This window comes from Thermobia domestica, chromosome 2 (genome assembly GCF_964235325.1).
Source record: "Thermobia domestica chromosome 2, izTheDome1.hap1.1, whole genome shotgun sequence".
NCBI lineage: Eukaryota > Metazoa > Arthropoda > Insecta > Zygentoma > Lepismatidae > Thermobia > Thermobia domestica.
In genome coordinates, this window is record NC_137455.1 from 257751513 (window position 1) to 257773434 (window position 21922).

Below are 21922 nucleotides of genomic sequence, written 5' to 3' on the forward strand. Positions count from 1 at the left end.
TTGATCCTAAATATTTGAAAGTATTCACTTTATCAAAAGTATTATTTAATATTTTAACGCCTCCACAATTTGCCGTATTACGGTCCCGACGCACTTCCATGTATTTAGTTTTATTAATCAATATAATTAATTATAAGCAGTTGTTGCGTCCAAGTCTTCGGCCTGCTGTATCGTCACAATAATTTTAAATCTGTAAATTGCCTGCACACCAGCTTCATCTGTTGGCATCAGGTAGGAAGGTAGGAAGTACAGGTAACCGCATCTATTAGGTGACTGGTAACTATTAGGTTTTAAACTTACTCACGGACTTACATGTTTTGATTTTATAGTAAGCATATAGAATATGCGTTTTAAAAAAAAAAGTAGCTATTGACTAATTAATATTTTATTTTCAAGGCTCTGAACAAGAAGGAACATAAAAATGGCACTTGTAGCCCAGAAAGTCCAGAAGCGGATACGGAATATACTCTCACCCCGAGGACAGAGGAGAAATATAGCAAAATAGACCAAGAATTCCAAATGATGATGCAACGGAACCAGTTGAATGGAAGCCGAGTAAGTAAACACCATGCTTTGTACACAAAGGTTAGTTCAAAGGTTAATAAAATTATATTCATAGTGTCGCTACTCACCTTGTGTAACGCATAAATTATTTTTCCCAATATTTCGTTACACTGTTGTACTATAATTCATATACTTAGCTGAAAGTAGAAATACAACTAACAATTCGAAAGGAGAAATAATTAGTTTCCCCTTTTCCTGTCGTAGAAGGAAGCATTGTAAATAGGGTAAATATTTTACAAGACAGTTTGATATGTAATTTGACGTAATAGCGTAGAACAAGTGTGTATAATACTTGTTAATGTGGTGTTAAGTCCTTTCTTAATTTAAGTACGCATTAATTTCAGATGCAAATGAGTTTTCCTCTGCAAATCTCATGTACTATTCTCAAGAAAATTTCAATCATACCTGTATCATACATCATAGACTGTATCCTACAAAGGAGATACTTTATTAGTGGTTGGTTGGATTGGAGTTCAGCGGCCCTTTGCTATATAAGACGTAGACCTACAATTTGAAGTGGAATCCAAACTATCGTAATGCGTTCCAATTTTTTCAAGTCTTTTGCACCGGAAATCGAGTTGAGTTGAGTTGATTTTGGGTTTAACATCCCCTTCAGCAGCAAGGCTATATGAAACGGGACCTACTGATTAACGTGGAATCCGAATCACATAAGCTTCCGCCGGAAATCGAACCCGGGTCTCCCACGCCAACACCGGGAATCGAACCCGGGACCCCATGCACCAGGGGTGTGCGCAGGTCAGTAGACAAATGGTGAAGTCTCTATTAGATGATCCAATTTAGACATAAAATTACTGCTCAGCAGAAACTCTTATCCCAACAATAGCTGGTAAACTCATTTACTTCATATTTGGAATTAATATGATAAAAAATATGTTGTGTAATAGTTTATTTTTCTTTCTTCGCAATTAAGATAACGTAAATGAAATACAAATTATAGTTTAACGTCCCACAATTATGCTCTTTAGGCTAAATGAGGCGGATGATGATTACTGAATGTGAATGGTTGAGAAAGAGTTGATGGAATGATAATTTGGAGAAAGTGGGAGACTCCGAGAAAACCCATATAAACGATGCTGTCTACCACAGGTCGCTTGGCCTGGAATCGAACCAAGTCCCCCTCGCACCAGAAATGAACGTCCTAAGACCGAACCGCTATGCCCCCACGATTAAAGCAAATTTCCACGAGTGTCTATGACATATTCTATACAGTATATAGAATTGGCTTTAATTAAACTGAAGAGTTACCTGTAAACAGAATAAGCTGTTCCAAGACTTTCGGTAGTGAAATAAAAAGTTAGTGATCAAGGATTTTATAATTGTAACGTTAATTTAATCGTTATATATATATAATATACTATAATTACTTTCGCGAACCGTTTATTGAGATAGGAAGATTTTTTTTTCAAGTATTCGAATGTACGATAGGTGTCCAAACTCTGTAGATTAATATTGAGCTATCGCGTACGTTTTCAATAGCGGGATAACATCGGAGATAGAAACTATTCTGGGGATTGAGAATATACAAAGTGGACTTTTTTTTTTTATACACCCTTGTAAGTTTTAAACTAATAGATACAAAACGCGGAAATTTCATACCGTGTAAATATTGACAGGGGACATTGTTTTTTCATATCCTTCATTACCATCAGATTAACATTATTGCCAACCCAACATAAAATTTTAGTTTTTCAAATGATAGTCAGGTTATTACGTATTTCAAATGTGCATGTACAACGAAAACTTATAATTCCACAATTATTATGAAGTATCGCAAACATCGACAAGCAACCAAATTTTAGAGGCTTCTTCAATAGTAATTATGTAAGTAACAAGGACGAGGTAATGCACATCCAAAGCATCTTAATGTCGAATATTGTGGTCATCGTATGACATACGGTATTTCGAAAAAGTATCAGATAAACATTACATCCAATTAAGTAGATGGTCTTCAGCAATGCTTTTTTTTTCCCCCTAAGGTATGATTAGGTTTAAGAATGCAGTCATTTTACAGCTAGCCTAACCTATTTGTAAACAATATGTATCAGGGCGCATAACCATTACTATACAATACAAGAAATAAACAAGTTCTATGAAGTACAGCGTATTCAAACCCAATAATTGGGATTATGCTAAAGTACTTGAAGATTGCACGTGACGAATTTCCTTGTATAAACTCTTTGCATTATAATTGTGTTTAGCCTTGATTTTGACATAGATATTTTATTTCTAAATCTGCAGATTCCACAGTCCGAAGTATATGAAGTGGGTCTATCCCAAAATTTAATAAGAGTACTCGTACACCCGCATACTCCCCTTCCTCCCCCCAAAAAGATGCACATGTTTTCAGTAGATATAAAGATCATAATGACGTTTACAGCTGTCTGATACATTGCTTAACATAGCGTATTTGTGAGCCTTTTTTAAAACAATCTTTTATTTACTTTGCTACTATAACCTCACAGCAATGTTTTTTGGTAGGTGTAATTACAATAAGTTTTCGAAATCAAGTAATTTTAAGCAGTATTGCTAACTTTATCAGTTTTTACGATGTCTCCAGAACGGTTTGAGATTTCAAATTGATGTAAACTTGATTGTAATTTTCACATATATTAAACCATCTATGCAATTGGATGGAATACTTATCTTAGCAGTTTTTCTAGACAAATGGTTTAGAAAAAAAAAAAGTCAAATTTTCAGTACCTTGTAACTTCATTTGTATGCATTCTAAATCCGCCAGGTCATGACCGTAATATTAAAGTACTTCGGATGTATATTGCACCGTCTCTCTTATTTGCGTTATTACTTCTATAGAGGTCACGAAAATTTGGATGCATGAAGGCTAATATATTCAGGTTAGCATCCTCATTTTGCAACACTGAATAAAAAATCTGATATTGTAAAGTGCCGTTTGAAAAAATATAAATTTGTTCGTTGGCAATACTGCTAACCTGGTGGTATCACAGATTATGCCAAACAATGTCTCCTGCGGATATTTGCTGTGTACAAAATTTCAGCGTTTTGTATTTATTAATTTAAAAGTTAGAAGGGCGTATCAAGATAAATGGTCCACCATGTATATATAAAATGATCGTTTCTCACTGTCTATTACCATTTTTGTTCTATCGAAATTATATAGAGAACGAAAGTAGAAAATCTATATCATTTCCGGTTTAAAAATAGAGGGATGGGTGTTTGATGGAATATACTATTGCATCACCGAATCCATGTCAGAACCGTTTTTGGTCTATGGGGATCAATATTGAAACCGGAAATGATGATAAATTTCTACTGTTTCGGGTTTCAATAGAATAAGACCTAAGGTGCAGTAGCGTCCTTTCAGATTTTGCCAGATGGAGGGAGGATTGTTTGATTTGATTTTAACATCCATTTCAGCAGCGAGGCTACTGAGACATGGATCTACAGCTTAACGTGGGATCCGAACTGCATGAGCTCCCACCAGGAAGGGAGTAACAAAATTGTCCACCGTCGTAAAAAATTTAAGTTTTTTATTAGTATACAATTTGTTAAAAAGCATGTGTTCCTCAAACTCGACCCTTCTTCCCAAATGACGCCTGTGCTGAAATAAGATCCATTATTGGTATTCTGAATCCGTATTTAAAAAAAAAAAAAAATCCTGTTATATATTATCAATTTTCTTTACAGAGATCAATATTGAAGCTGTAAGGGGCAGTAGATTTCTACTAGTTCCTGTTTTAGTACCAATTCAAAGTTAACACTTATTCTTGCAACACTGAATTTAGAATTCATATCTATAAACCTTTCTTGGTGTTTATTACTGCTTATGTTCTTTGGCGCGTTGAAGGCAAGAAAGCGATAATTTCTTTCACTTCCGGTTTGAATACAGGAATAAGATTAGAGGTAGAACCAGTTATGGAAACGTTGAATACATTTAAAAAAAATCTCTGTCCCCTCCCATTTTTGCACTACTTTTCTGGTTTTAGTCGAAAGATAAGGGCAAAGATGGAACATATTCTTGGAACGATGAATCTGTCTATATACACAGCCCTATCGGTACCTTTTTTTTGGTTAAATGTTGAAACTGTATTCATAATTTCTACCACTTCCGATTTAAATGATTTGTTAAGGGAACCTATTATTGTAATAGTGAATTCATATTCAAGAACATTTCTCATTATTTCTAACCGCTTTTCTTTTGATACTTGTCGACAGACAGTAATAGTCTTCTGTAAGATTTCCCATTCTTATGCATAGCATTGTTTAGAAATCTTAAATTGAAAGAACAGAAACACAACTATGAAAGCGTCCGAGTGCACCCCATTGTAAAATACAGTTACATGAAAATGTTGCAAGGCTGAAAGTAAAGAAAGTGAAGATAAAAGGGTTCAGGTAATGGAATGGGTAAGTCGGTAAGAATGCAGGAAAAGTTGGCTAATGAATAAGAGAATTTATATACAAGAATGTGAATATGTATACTTTAGCTACCTTTCTGTTCTTTAATTTTTCTTTCTCTTCTTTTCTTTCGTTTTACCCTTTCTGTCTGATGTAGCTGTTGGTGAAAGAGCATATAGGAGTTTTTCGTGTTGTGCGATAGTGTTTTCACGCGATAAAGTTTTCACTATTTTCTATTAAAGTAATTAATCTTCCATGCCTGCTTCGGGATCTCTCTTGTTTCAAGTACATAAGTCATTTCATGTGTTTTATATAGGTCTATACATATTACGTTGTCGCAGCATATTTATTTAACTAAGAAAAGTGGTAGAAAGGAACAAAAGTGTGCCCGTGTGTATACATGATGTTCTTATGTAAATGTGATACTGATCTCCATTCTTTTTTCAATAGTACTCAGCACTGGGTCAAATTGCTCAGAATTATCGGAAGTCTTAATTTTCCAGGTTGCAATGAATCAAGCAAATTACACGTTGCCTGTTAGTGTGCCAGTAAACAGTAGTTATGGTGATACATCAGCATTAATGCAGTCCAGTCCGCAGATGCCACATACTAGCGTTAGCCCTCGTCCGTCGTCGTCAGATACAGACGCAGGTTAGTATGACAGTTTTTGCCATCAAATATTAATATAAAGAAACATTCATTTTAATTTATGTACTAACAATTCGCACAAATCGTTCGCATTCCAGTAGTTATGAGGAAATAAATGTTCGTTTTAAAAAGGAAGAAGAAGAAACAAAGTAACATTAACTAAAACAGTCAGGTATTACTACTTTCAAATAGTTGTAATTATTGAATTGTAACAGCTTAACAACAGACTTATTAACAGAAAATCTATAAATAAATATTTTTAAAAGATTAAATGATTTGAAGGTTGTGTAGAATTTTAAAAATTATTACGAGTTCTTGCATTGTGCAAGAGACCTCCTATTGTAAATAAAATAAGCACCCTAAATTGCCCAAGTTCCTTGAGAATTATCGGGAAATTTGTCTCCTCTAGCAAGAAAAACTCTGGAAGCTGTATAGAGTTGAAATCCAGAGTTGGCCATTGTTGCACATTCTGCTTTGAAATAATCTATACTGTTTCTCAAACAAAGTCTATCCGTATTCTTTCTGTTCGTCTGCAATAATACTTATTTTCGTTGTACTAATTCTTTTGATTTCATCGCTAATTGACAATAATTGAAAAAAAAAATATATATAAGTTTCAACTGCCACAACACTAAACGGTGTACCATCTGTATTAAGTAGATATGTTTAGTTTTTAGTTATGAATTCAAGCACTTTCAGATATATTTTCCGTCATTTGAAATTATTGAAAATCTTCGATGTTATCGGATTGGAGTTTTGCGGCCTGTAATATCACATCAATAATGCATTTTTTACTTAGTTCGTAAAATTTCATAAGTTTTCAGTTCGGACATTTCTCCATTATAAATTTTTAGTTACGTCATTTTTACGTCGCGAGTAGCAACTACGTAACTTATATCTATAGGGTGGCATAACTGCGTGGTGAAGAGTTATTTATTTGGATTTGCCCAAAGATACTGTAAGCGTTAATTGATTGATTTTGGTTTATGTCTTCATGGAATCCGAGATCATGAAGGATGAGACCTCCTATTTATATAGACTCCGAACCACGCCACACTTGAATCCGTCACAGTTGACAGAAGTAGAGACCATAATATATATAATCACTGACAAAATACAAATCCTTGTTCACTACACTGTCGCCAAGAGATCTAGATTAAATAGCACACCATTGTCGAACACACAGGCGACATACAGTTGAAGGTTAATTTATGTTTTACTTTGCCTCTGTCAGCACCAAGGCTCTGTGAGACGGAATGTATGACTCAACACGTAATTTAAACCACATGCATCTTTTACCAGAAAGCAACTCCGAGAACCTGGAACACTGAAGGCGCATGTGCACGCTAATAGACTATAACATGGAAACAGTAAGTTTGCAACTACACGAGAACATATATATATGATTCGAGTATCATTTGATAAGTACTAACAAGAACTACAAAATATTCTAATATGGCTTTGGGTCATCTTTGGCTCTACGGTTCTAGAAATTGAGACCGGGGGTCGAAAGAGGGTTAACGACTTAGTAGGCCGAAGTGGAAAAGTGCAATTTAAATAGGAATTATTGAAAGAAATATTTGGGTGTGTTTCACCTAACTATTTTAAAGAACATTTTTGCTAAGCTAAGCAAAAGTATGTATGAAACTTGATTGAATGTGAAATGAAAACACATGGAAGAACATCATAGATAAACAAGTGGAAGATTTGTTTATTTATTTGTATATATCTTACACTACTTAATTCCATGTTTAAAATCTTCAATCTTAAATAAAGGAAACTTTAAGTGAATATTTGTGTGGACTAATTGGGTTCACCGTTGTTTGATATGCTGTGGATATTTCCCACCATGTTTTTTGGTTGCTTATTGACAGATACCATTTCGGATTTGGAAGTGAAAAAACTCCTGATCCAGGCGGATGGAAGTCAGAGCTAGTTGAAAAATTTACTTAATTCTTCAGATAGTTCTTGAAGTTAAATAATAAAAAAAGCAAAGTCTCTAACGTTTATATATTTTCTTACATGAACTTCAAGTCAGTACATATGTCGTAGTATGATTCAGTGAATTAAATACTGCCATTAAGTACTGTTAACCTTCATGATTTACATTTCTAGCAAATTATATATATATATATATATATATATATATATATATATATAGAGAGAGAGAGAGAGAGAGAGAGAGAGAGAGAGATACACAGTTTGCGATACCTCAATGTAAGATATGTATGAAAATTTCTATTTTTCATCATTATAAATGAAATTAATCACGCAAAACATCGAAGTTCGTTCTATTCACTATTTCTTACTTTGATTTGGTACTTCAGCGTGTCTCTAGATAACGGAAAGCAAAAGTAAATTGTGATTTTTATTATCGAACAGTACTGTCAAAATAAACAGGAAGTTGATCAGTACTCTCCATGGAAGTGATGGCTTAATTGTACAGTTTCTGTTATAATTTACCATTTAATCACTTAGGAAGCTATAATCAAAACATTTTGAATATTAAAATATAATTTCTGTGTATTGATGTTTTTCTTTCTTTTCAGTAAATATAGCGTCTTTATTTTGAAATACTGTCACTTGAAATTACGAGTTTTGTGTATTTGCGGTCTTATGGTGGAATAATACATATTTTTTTCATACTTTATTTTCTAGGTGGTATGTTAGAAATGAGTAATGGTTATCCAAGCTCCTCGTCGCCATTACAAAGCTCTTCTCCTGGGCCAAGTCCAGGCCTCTCAGGAAAGCTTCAACATGTGAAACAAACTTCCCCTGGACGATCAAATTTACGAGTAGTTATACCAACCCCTCAGGGGTCGAGTTTATCCGCGGAAGAAGTCAGTGAGAAGCAGTCATATCAGGTAATAATTTCCCCCTCCCCCCGAAAAATACTGGTCCATATTATTGTTTTTATATTATTATTATTTACTTGAAACGAGGAAGATTAAAAATACATACAGATGGTTATCAAAATAATAGAAAAACTTGAAAAATGTGTAACTTACCAGATTAATGTGGCGTTAGACCATTTTCGCCCTCAGAACTACACGAATGCGATAACTACACTATAGTTATAGAGGTCGTGAATGGTAGCAAGTTGACTATTACACCTTTCCACGTGCAGTGTGTCACTCAGTCCTGTGAGAGAGAATGGAGGCGGAAATCTGCTCCAAACTTGTATCTCCAAAATGAAGCACAATGTTCAGTTATGTTCAAGTCCTAAATACAACTTTCTTACAAGGCTGTCTATAATCTTTATTATAAATTAACTAGAAATGTTACAGTTTTATTAAATGGATTTTTTTAAATATATAAACAGATCTATTGAATTCGAATGAAAAGTGATTCCTGATTGGTAGAGATAACAAATGGTGTAATATTATTTATGATTTCAGTTGGAGTAGTAGTCTGAAGAAGGAAGTGATATACTTCCGAAACTGTAACTTTTCTAGTTAATTTATAATAAAGATTATAGACAGCCTTGTAAGAAAGTTGTATTTAGTTTGTGTTTAAGATGGGCACAAGGCCTTTTATCACAATATCCATGTTTAAGTCATTGGGAGTAGCAGAGGAAGTGTTGAACTTTATTCCGATGTTTCACAGACCCTGCCGCAACAGCTCCAGCTATAAGAGTGACACATTATTATCCTAGAATATGCCGTCATTCCCCCGAAACATCATGTGGATCATAGAATTCACATGGTCTGAACTTCATGTGTACATTTTGAGTCCATATATTGATCATGGACAGTTAAATAACCACCTTAATGATTAGTGCATACTAGAGTGTGTGTCAGTAAAGAATTAAAGGAACTTTACCAGTGCCGAAGGTTTGCACGCATGGTTCTTGACTTGTTTCTAGGAAGGAGCACGTGTAATTCGGCCACGTCTCAGGACGATATATAAATGTGGATAAATAAATTCTTGATATGCATTATTGAAATTTTTGCGTGTAATGAAGAAACGTTAGCAAACAATGATCCTGAAGTTTTGATAATGAATAGTGAAAGTGGCAGTTCAGGGAAGAGCTAAATCTGTTTCAAAGCTCACTGTGTTTTAAATTAACTTTAAAGTTCTTAAGCCTCAGGTTCCTAGTAACAGCTAAACGATTAACTACTTCGTAAAAGGTTTGGCTGTCACTGGGAACATGAAGGTTTAGTAAGTTTGAAATTAATTTAAATAAATATTTGTTCCTTATGTTCTGTAAGCCATTCATTGTACTTGCTTAATAATTCAACAGTTACTCAGAAAAAAAGAAAGATAGATAAAACTCGAACATACGATGATACTACATTGTAGATATATATTGGAACACGAAACATTTTCCTTCGTTTACTAACAGAATGGCTTTCTATATATGTTTTAAACAAATTCCTTTAATAATGATAAAAATAGGTTGAGCACTTACTCTTTTTCTGTGACCAGTTTGAACTATTGTATTCTAATCGGTTCCCCCTTAGTAAATCTTCGTTAATTTACTGACATCATTTCATTCGTCATAATGTTATCTTGCACTTGAAGAACTCTTCCAAGTATTATTATTATTATTATTAGTAGTAGTAGTAGTAGTAGTAGTAGTAGTAGTAGTAGTGGTGGTGGTAATAATAATAATAATAATAATAATAATAATAATACCACGACGTAACACAAAACTTCGAACTACTGACTTCCAGTTTATGTACACTCATGTCCAAAATGATTGTCGCATATCTATAACTATCTTCTTGTAAGAATATAATTTGATAATGATTTTGCAGGATACTTTTAATACTAATACTATGTGTATAATCGGGAAATGTGTATTTGTGGTAAATTTCATAGGAAAAGAATTATAAATACGAAAATTAGAATGAGTAAAACAAAATGTTGCTAAATAGATAAAGAAAGTTTTATTTTCGTTTTATTGTTCTTATTTACTGCTCTTTTCAAATGAAATTTGCCACATACATGTCTTTGCTAATTATACACATACTAACATTATAAGAAATACCGGATGAATTCATTATCAAATTATATTCCTACAATAACATATTTATAGACATGCGACAATAATACATAGATGAAAAATTATGTAATCTAAAATTCTTGATAACCAATCATTTTGGACTTGGACAACAAGTGCTAATTATTATTATTATTATTATTATTATTATTATTATTATTATTATTATTATTATTATTAAATTTATTTTATTAAAGAGATCCTGTAATGCTTATTCAGTTACTTGGATGTGCTTAAAAACAGCATAGTAATGTAAAGTTGATTCTATTATACAATTTTCAGTGTATTTTAGTGTATGCTGTGTACATATACCTTTCGAATCACACACCTTGTTTCCGCGATGCTTTTATACAACTTCTATAATGAACTTTGCCTCATTTATATATTTTAAAAAAATCACTACGTTCACAAATTAAAATGTCTTGTCTTTCAGAAGATTTTATTAGTTAAGAAAATAAAGCGCTCAAATTATCAGTTAAAAATGTCAGTGACCAATAATATGATGAGTTCATTTTTTATGCTGATTTTTGCTAGAAAAAAATGCAAATAACAAATTACCGATTTTTTAACGATTTATGTGTGAATATCATATCACACATACAATAATCATATATTGCAGCCTTAGTGAATTATAGCACAATACCGTTAATTACAAATAGTATGTGTGTGTGTGTGTTAAAAAGTATCTGGTGCACCACTAGGAAAAGATAAACGACAATAGGTACAGTCTGCTAGTTATAAGTGATTTTTTTTACATACACATTGTATAAATAACAATTTCTTCCACCAAAATAAAAACGTTCAGTTTCTATTGGCAGCAAACGACATACTTCTTCGCGCTACAGAAGTTCGCGTTTGCAATTCTCTAGAAACAATACATGAGAATTTAACCACAAGTATGTGATTTGGTTCATCTCGATATGATCTCTCGATTCATGTAGAACTTAACCTTGAAATATTTTAGTTAAATACTAATTAAAATTTAATAATCACATTTTTATTCCATATATTATTAACCGTATTATGCATTATCGTCGTGCTAGTGTCATAATGAAGATCTCAATAAGGATCTATCTGTATGTCAGTATTCACCTTAGTAGGTGCTATGATTCTTGTACATTATCTATTTTTACAATGAAATTAGTTTTTCTCAATTTGCTCGAAATCTACGCATGCTAATCTCTCACCTTTGGTGCGAGCGGTCTCCGGTTCGATTCCCGGTGGGGACACTCATCAGAAAAGATATAACAGCTTTTGCAGTCCACCCGTCCTAAATGAGTTTTTTCCTGGATTTCCTCATTCACACCAGGCAGTACCTTTATTTGTTCTCCCCCCCCCCCTTTTCCCGGATACGGATAGTGTGCTCGCCGAGGGACGTCATTCCTTATACGTAACGCACTTAAGACCATAGATGCCGGTAATGCCCAGATATATTTAAACCGAAAACTACGCATGATCTTTTACATTTACATATATCATTTTATTCAGCTCAATACTTTCTGTCTATTTGTATTCGTCGCATTTTTGTACTTTTTTTTGAACGCGAATAATATTTTACAATTTAAAATAAATACAAACAACAAAACAATTACGCTGTTTTTCAAAGAAGCTTTTTAACTTTGAACTGACATTGATGCGTAGAACTAAGTACTAGGCGTGAAATCATAGGAGAAATGTGTGAAAATAGCCTTTTCTAGTGAGTTGCGTTACTATCAATTTTCTACCTGTAATGTATATACCTCATATTTTACCCTTGGTCAGAAACTCACTCAGTGGAAGAACACAGGTAGTGTTTGATAATGGATATGGAATAATATAGTAACGAACTTCTACAAGTGCGGAAGATGAATGTACGTTGCCTCTTGCAGAATTTGACAAATAATTCACTTTCTTTCAACATCAAGTGTCTTAAAAATTAAAAATGAACATTTTTTTAAAAAAAAATCTATCACAGTCTTCCAGTTCAATCGTTTTAAAGGCATTACATGTACGAGTTATAATAAAATAAAAGTTTACATGAACAAGTGGAAAGCGATTGTAAAATTTACAAATATTTTGGCACATTCTTTCATACGGTACTTTATATCCAGCTATGTTCGCAGTTATAAATTTGTGCGACCCTATTTTAACTTTTAATAGCTAAAATTGTATCTGTATTGCAACATTTACAAAGTTAAACACAGACTTCCTTACATTAGTCCATGAACTGCATTACAGATTTATCTAAAATATTTATTTATTTATCACATAAGTAACATAGTTGGTACTGTAGATTTATAATTCAAACTACTATTTGTTTATAGCCTACTCGGACAACGTCTGCTCTGAATACGCCAGTGGTCGCCTTGCAGACGCCATCCATTCCAGGTATGGCCAGTTATCCATCTTCGTTAACAAGCTCCTTTGGTGCGCAAGACTTCTCAGTCAGCACAGACCTTAGTCTAACCAATTTGAGTACTCTTCATAGTTGGAGTTCTCCAGGACCATTGGCAGCCACACTCAGTCATACCAGGTAACTTCTCTACATAAGTCTTTCCTCAATAACATAAAAAAGATGACCTATCTTACAAGTAAAGGATCCAAGTGGATGAATCGAGTTGCGGGGTGAGACAGTGCGCCTGATAGAGGAGGTGAAAATACGTGTATGTGCAAAGTTATAGCGCTGAGCACCATAAGAAAGGGAGGGGGTCAAACTTGGTGGGGGAAGGGCTATGCTATGTTATAGAAATACAACAAACTGGTGAATCATAAAAATAGTGGAAGATAGACAATGCAAACAGTGATAATTTCACATATTGGCAAACGAAGAATGGGCAGAGGAGATCACGAAACTCCGCCGCCATCTAGAAATCCACCATTTTGAAATCTATGATACTTTTTGAAATGGAAAGATAGTCATGCGGTGCATGTATTAAGACTGTGTTTCAATTAGAAATGCAATGCTGCTGTCCGTTTTGTCATATCACTAACTGCTGATGAATTATGTTCTGTTTTATCGCGTTGGATACCATCGCAACACATGCTCAAAATGACCACCCCGTGCGAAAAAAAAAAAGAAAGAAAAAAAAGCGGAAACTGTTCTTCCAAACCGGAATAGTTCTCTTCAGCACTATATAAAGCAAATTCGAAGTAAAGTCAGAAATAATAATGTAATAATATACAACTTGGATATTAAATTTCACTGTTAGTTTTCTTGGCTTGTAGATTAGAGTGGATCAAAAAAATCAAAAGTTGTCCAATAGGTGTCACTAGGTGTCAAACGTTGTGTATTGACTAGTGTAATATTCGTGAATTTCATCATAATTTTTGTACTTCATCTTTACTCCCCGCAATAGCCTTAAAATTTTGCAATTTTTATGAAAATTAGAATTTTTTTTTTAATATTGATTCTTTTTTTAAAGCTGCCCAATGAAATCCTACTAAGTGACAAAAGTTGCATAATTACTAGATTGACTACACCATTCATGATTTTAAAAATAATTTGCATCTTCATTCCCCGCAAGGGCCTGAAATTTTGCAGTTTTTATGGTATATTCTAAGGCGTATTCTACAGCAATTAGATGGCGCAACAGTGGGCCCTCAAAAGTTCTCTGAACCATACGAAAAAAGTTTAGCCAACTGTGAGGATTTACCAATCGTTAATTTTCAAGCGAATGAAGGAACTTTCCCGGCCATGGAAGAAAAAGACGTCAGAAACCGTAGCACAGACCAAAGATACATGTGGGATATTTGCAAAGCAATCTCTGATGGCGAGTGTTCACCAAATCTTGAATAAAGAAGTCCTGGAAAATGATCCCATGCAAGATGGATCACTACTGCTAACGTAGTGCTTAGAGTGTACATAAGCACTACTGACTCATCTTCAAACTTGAAAGAGCTTCTTACAATCATCATGAAAGTGTATGCTCCGATGTGATTTTACATTAAATATAACCCTACTATCAAGGATGTTATATCGTATCCTATATCGTATTATAGCCTTTTCACGGTACTTAAGCAATGAACTGAAGCTCATTGTAGATAGGACAATTCAGCGAATGGTTTCTTCGCGCATTCAAAGAATTTACTGGTATCTATGCTCACCGATGATCCAAAGCATATTCGAGAACTCGTTATGCGTAAAACCCTTGTCGCAATGTCAAAAGCTCAAACCAAACACCTCCTGTAGGCAAGTTCAGCAGCACACTTTATTTCTCATGATTACATTGACCTAATCAACTGGCAGGAACGCAAAGTAATTGAGCCACCCTGATAAGACATTTGTCGGAGGAGGATCTACAGAAATCTGTAACAGGAGGTTCATCTGTCCTCCTGCATGTTTTCCACTTGCCATGTCATACCCAAGCAGTCGAGAGATGCATTAAAACTGTTACCGAAGCTTCGTTTGAAGTGTGTGGTGTCTTAGCTCGAGATGAATTTATCAGAGCAAGACTTTTGGGTATGCCAGTTGTGCCCACATTCGAAACCCAACGAGTTAAAGAGATAATTTCCAAAAGTTGGGTGGATGGTTTAGGAGGATGGGCGGAAATCTATATGCAGCCACCTCCTCGTGCTGACTTCTGGATGTTTCTGGAAATCAGCAAAGAGGTGCATATCAAAAATAATTTCAATGCAAAACAATTAATCTGATTTTCACGAAGCTTTGCACCCCTTGTAAACAATGCAGACTGCAGTGCAGAAATGTTGCCAATTAATTAAACAAAAAAATGTTATATGCAATTTTGTGCTAATAAATAAATAAACAAACTGAAGGGGGAAAAACAATGAAATTAAAAATAAAATGGCATGGGCTTGTGATAGGAGAATCAGGAACCATTTTCTCTCGTTTGCAGTGGCGTACGCACTGCTGTCCTGAATCTTTGAACTACTATGTAAACGCAGATACGCACCAGGAGGAAGAAGGGCAGAACGTTGAATTTCTTCTACCAGTGTAAATTACAACTAAAACTTACTATCTCCACTCCTAACGTTTCCTCTAGCTGAGAATCTATCTAAAATGTTAGGATTCAGAGCCACTATTACATGATGACTTAGTGTTCCTACTAGCAGATCTATAATTGGGTGGATGGATTAAAGTTTATCGTCCCCTTCAACAGCAAGGCTCTATGAGATTTGGACCTACAGCCGAACGAGTAATCCGAACACTATGAATTTCCTCCGGAAATCGAACGCAGGTCTCCCGCCCGACGACGAATACGCGGATCATATAGCCACAAAGGAGTTAATTATCAAATCCTGAAACATATGCAGTTGTACTCGCGACTTCTATTCAAAATTGAGCTCTTGGGTGGCCGCGGTGGTTCAGTGGTAGAGCGTTCACCTCTGGCACATGGGGTTCCTGGTTCGATCCCAGCTCACGCCAAGTGAACCTTGTGGTGGACAAACACCGTGTGCGTGGGTTTCCTCTGGGTTATTTAGTTTCCTCCCACTTTCTTCATTACGCCATTTCATTCATGTTTTCATCATCACCGTCTCCTTTAGCCTAGCCTGCATAATCGAGGGACGTAAAACTCAAAAGATTTCATTTCAAAATTGAATTCCTTGTACGTTTCCATTACTGGCGAGCGAGTGTTTGGAACAGGTAATTGCTCATTCTGCAAGAACTTAAAAACTACTGAGTTTACTTATTTATTGAATAGAGAATTTATTATTTTATTTCCTTTGTTATATATATATAATAAAATACCTATAAAATATATTTTGAATCCTCGTGACTTATCCTTTCATTTGATATCTAACAGAAAAGTTACGCCATAAACTAATATCAGTCATGAGAGTATGAAGACTCTATCGAAATCTTATTCAACAAATTCCAAGAAACTTTTTAGATTCTACATAGGAATAAAGACACATTATTTAACATGCACATAGTACCTCCTCTTAATTTCATTGCAGCCAGAAAAAAATAAGACTCAAAAGTTGTGAACATTCCTATCCAATATTATGAAAATTCTTAAATGTTAAAGATTCCTTTGTACGTTATTTCATTTCTAGCACCGAATATTCGGTTTTTGCATCTTTTAAATGGTCATTTATTCTGATCGCATTTTAAAAAGGCGATATACAAATTATAACTGAAAACATTATCGTCATATTACTTCGTAATGAATCAGTAAAACATTTTTTATCCTCTTTAACTTCTCGCTATCCCCCTCACTCTCTTTCTCTCTTTCTTTTTTTAATTGACTATTCCTCATCTCTAATGAAAGGTCAAACAAAGATCTGAAATACTATAAGGAACTTATTATCTTCAATAAGAACAGTGAGTTCACTTGATTTCTCTTTTTCATTTTCTTAGCCCATTTTCATGAAATGATACAACTGTTTGACAACTATTCTTTTAGCAACATTGAAAATGAGACTAATAACAGTTTATTCTTCCATGAGCAAATAGTACACAACAAGTGCAATGTATTATGGTAATTAATGTATTGTTAAGGCACAGTAAGAACATTTAGGATCCGACTCAAAGTATGTATCTATATGGGATCAAAATCTTGAACCAAAATCGGATTTGTAACAGAAAACTGTTACAACAAATGACAAAACACACAAAGTCCGCGCCACAATTTAAAGATGTCGTCCAAGGAAGCCAGCAGGTTACCTGCTGCTCCGAGTTATTCTGTTAAACATAAACAAGGCAAACCCGTAAGTGCAGAAGAAAAGCAAATACTTTATCCATCGATATCAACGTTGTTCAATTCACTTGAAGAAAATTAAGACTTATAATAGCAAATTTCATGTTCTCATAGAATATTTATTTACTTACTTTGTAGTACTGAAGTTATTATTTTTACATTCGCATGCTATACAATGTAAGAAAGCATATCAATAAATTGAAATTAAGGGGGAAAAGTACTATTTGTTTTTCATGGATATGCGTAATGATTTAGGTAATAGATGAAAAAGAAATAATCTCCCATAATGATAAATATGCTTGCTGTTACATACCAGCGCCATCTCTTGATCGTTCAGTTGACAATTTGACGTAACTCATTGTAATTTCATATATAATTAGTTTGGAGAAAAATAACAATGTTCAGTTGTTTTTAAAGGAGGGGGGGTTATATAGTATTGGATATTTTGCCCTATATCACGGCAATGGTGTGAGAGTGAGACGACAATGCACATCGCAGTAGCAGAAATACATGCACGTGCTGCAGCAGAAATATTGCGGGAAACAGACGAAATAATTTCCTCTTCACCAATCAGCAAATAGTCGTGCGCGCAGTGATACAACATCAAGTTACGCGGTTTGTTTTTGAAGGGTGCAAAGGACTGTGAAAAACGCTTTAAATTTACATAATGTATCTTAATATTATGCTCAATGTGTTTTTAGATATTACTGTGAAATTGCACTTTAAAACTTGTTGGAGGTAACGAAGATGAAGGAAAAATATTTTCAAAAATCATCGAAATTATGCTAGTCACGCATAAGGCTTGAAATCTAATAGGATATTATTTGACAATTCTTGAAAATTGTCAGTGTCTTCAATGAATTATGAGACTTACTGTATAAATTGCAAAAGGCCTCTGCAGGTATTAAGATAAAGCACAAAAATTATTTCGAAACCATAGGTGTTATGATAGCGAACACAAATCTTTCTTAAGCAAGTGTGAAGTGATTTGGTGGATTTTAAAACTTTTCTAATATTTTAAATGGAATTTCAAAATTTACCATAAAATCTGCAAAATTTCAGGCCCTTGCCGGGAATCAAGATGCAAATTATTTTAAAAATCATGAATGGTGTAGTCAATCCAGTCATCATACAACTTTTGTCACCTAGTTTGATTTCATTGGGAAGCTTTAAAGGAAATTCAGTATTTTTAAAGAATTCAAATTTTCATAAAAATTGTAAACTTTTGAGGCCCTTGCGGGGAATGAAGATGAAGTACGAAAATTATGAAAAACTTCACGAATGTTATACTAGTCAATACACAACTTTTGACACCCAATGCTATTTAATTGAACAACTTTTGATTTTTTCGATCCACCCTATTGTAGATATGTTTAACTTAGGTCTACATGCGTTTTCGTGATTATCCAGAATTTCAACATACGAGTATTAGTTTCGTAAATAACTATAAAGATGATCCTAAATCTTCCAAATAAGTACAGATGACGATAACTAAAGTTCATAATTGACTTTTAGAGAACATTTAGGCCCTAATTGATATATCACATGACTACTTTTCCATTTCAAAAAATATCACATTTCAAAATGGCGGATTTCAAGATGGCGGAGGTTCGTGATCTCCTTTGCCCATTCTTCGTTTGCCAATATGTGAAATTACCACCGTTTGTATTGTCTACCTTTCACTGTTTTTAAGATTCAACAGTTTATTTGATGTATTTCTCTGACGGTATAGCCCTTCTCCCACCAACTTTGATACCCTCCCGCTCCGTTTCTTATGGCGCTCAGCCGCTATAACTTTGCACATACACATATTTTCACATCTTCTATCAGACGCTCTATGTCTCATCCCGCAACTCGATTCATCCATTTGAACCCTTTACTTGTTAGATGTGTAGCTGCGTATCCTTACCGCTTAACGAACTAGGCAAATTATATCCACCTTCACCAGAAATGATATGAACAAAAGTCGTAATACGCATCGATGATCACACGAAGATCAACATGATACAGTGAAAACAAATTTTCAATAGTTTTTCTAGCTGTAAATGTATGGTATGGTATGGTATGAACGGTGGCGTGCTATCCAATCCCGTTATTCTGGTCGCACTATGACCGATATTTGAACAACTTGAAGAAATCTCCTACACTACTCGGATGAGTATTTATTTCCAACACGATAGGGCTCCCAACTATTGTACCAGATTTGCGAAGAATGATCTTGACAAGCATTCTTCGAACCGTAGAATTAGTTGGGGAGTTACGATATGTGGTTTCCCAGATAACCCAGTAGGCGTAGAATGTGGGTTTGAAGAAAGTCATGTACAGCAAAAACCTAGCACGGATTATGGATGCTGCTGTGTAAAAGAAGGTGGATGTGAGATACAACAGAGAACACAGAATGTTCACATGGGAGCATGGAAATGCATTCAGATTGACAGTGCAAGTTCTGGAAATTTGTTGTAAATTGTTACCATACCACTCCTACAACAGTACATTAAACAAGATTAATTCATTTAGGAAAAAGGTGCTTAGTTATTATTACACCAAACAAGATAAAGATTTCCGAATATGTTCAACAGAGAAAACTGCATCTGCACGGATTTTCGTCAGCCAAGTCTCCGCAAATAGAAAGAAAAACGGAATATATATATATAAATTATTTATTTATTTATTTTCCGAGAAAATTGTCTATATACCCCTTTCTGTTCATAGATATACTGTAACGTTCTGCATACCATTCGAAAGTCCACTGCATTGCCATTGGTATGGTGTATGAATTGTATCCTTACAGTAATTTGCAACATGTTGTATCAGTATTTTAGCGAATGTTGTCGAGGTTCAAATGAATCAATGGTTAACTGCCCCTCACACGAAAACTATTTTAGATGTAGAATACGTATGTATAGAAGCTTTTAAACTTTTTGGGCAGAATCATACTTCCTATGAGCTCCCTGTCATAAATCAACGAATAAATAACATGAGACCTAATAACATGTTGAATAATATGAGACCTATACGAAATAAAAGCATCTAACTTGATATGAGCCACATTTTCGCTATTAATTTAGATCTGTTGATTGTACAGCAAAGTGTAATATTAAAGAAATAAATCTAGCCCTTCATTTTTATGAATCAGTTTTGAAACGTGGTTTGCGTAAGAGTAAATATATTATCTGAAAAAGTGTATAGAAGTATTCATGGTTAAACGCGATTAGTTAGTTCTAAAGTAATCGGGTAAAGCCGAGTAACTCGTAACACAAATGAAAGAGAAATCAAGAATTATGACGATAATATTATGAAAAAAAAAAAAATATTTTAATCCCCAAAATTTCTAAGCATATACAATATTAATCTTGGAAGAAGAAGTGTTACAAGTTACAATACAGTATACAACTGCGATGCATATTTACAAGATATGAAAGCACAATGTCATTCAGCATTATCAATGAACATTACTCAATATATATATATATATTGGGGGGGATTGCTGTACACTTTCAGAAGATTAAGTAACTATCAATGCTTGCTCGTAGGTTCATGTTAGAGCCAGAATGTCCAAAGCAATTGCATAAAATGAGATAGAATATAATCTTTAATTACGTAATGTTTCGTTTTATTTTGCTTGCGTCTAATATATTTTTATTTGTATGTCATGTCTGGTTTCTAAATGTAACAGTTGTTGTTCTTTGTGTATTTTTTAGTGATCTATTGTAATTATAGACAATTTTTTCTGTTGAAGATGGTTTATAAATAGTAAATAAAAAAAGTAGTATTCTTCAAAATGGAAATGAGGAAATTTAATCTGCCAAGAATTGTTGAAGCTATGTATGTAATGTGAAATACTAAAACCGTGTGTACGATGCGTAAAGCGATGAACACTCATCAGTTACAGCTGTAAACAATAAAAGCAGTGAGAACCTACAAACTTTTGCGGTGTTTTGCTTTCATTCAGATTACTATTAGAAGAATGTTAGAAGCAGTATTTTTCAATAAGGATATTTTTTGACAAATGTGTCAGTAACTTATAATGTAAAAATAAATTGGTTTGAATTTCACGATTTAAAATTTCTACAATAATTTTATAGTTAGGTGTGGGATAGAAACAGTATTATTTATATGTAAACTGACTTTTATGCATTCTTTTACTGACTATAGTACATCTTAGTTAGCAATCTTTATTTCAGTGGGTTGCCGCACTTGGCTGTATCCAGTAGCACTCCACCGCCCTCCACATCACCACTGCCAATTAAAATCAAGAGTGAGCCCATATCTCCTCCAAGAGACGGAAATAATCAGCTACCCCGACCAAATTCAACAGGACACTTAACTCCAACGCCAGGTATTTTTTTGTTTTCCGTTCTTTCTTTTAAAAATAATATATATATATATATATATATATATATATATATATAAAATCATTTACATTTCAATAATAGAAATGGAAGAACTGACAAGTAAATACCAAGATGCCGATAGAATCTTTTCAAGTTTGCCGTAGAGGCTAATACAAACTGCATTTAAAAAAATAAAAACCGAAACTACATAACCACAAGACAAGCTACTACGATACTCGAAAACCACAGAATTGTGAAGCATAAAATATGAAAATACGTAGGAGTGTCTACGGTGGGCAAAATTACATCAATTTGAAAATTATGTGGTGTTTAAATTTTTT

The 21922-nt window shown here is 34.0% G+C and overlaps 1 protein-coding gene across 8 annotated transcripts in view; it reads left to right on the forward strand.

Annotated features, from left to right (window-relative positions):
- Positions 1–21922, forward strand: part of Mef2 (myocyte enhancer factor 2) — a 213747-nt gene that overhangs the window by 184436 nt on the left and 7389 nt on the right. For 5 of the 8 annotated variants that reach the window (XM_081748614.1, XM_081748616.1, XM_081748618.1 and 2 more), the window contains 5 exons: positions 397–585; positions 5460–5607; positions 8263–8468; positions 12913–13121; positions 21417–21586. In XM_081748614.1, coding sequence (XP_081604740.1) covers positions 397–585; positions 5460–5607; positions 8263–8468; positions 12913–13121; positions 21417–21586 — 922 coding nt within the window. The remainder of the gene's footprint in view (positions 1–396; positions 586–5459; positions 5608–8262; positions 8469–12912; positions 13122–21416; positions 21587–21922) is intronic. The other 3 variants (XM_081748620.1, XM_081748621.1, XM_081748622.1) reach the window with 3 other exon arrangements.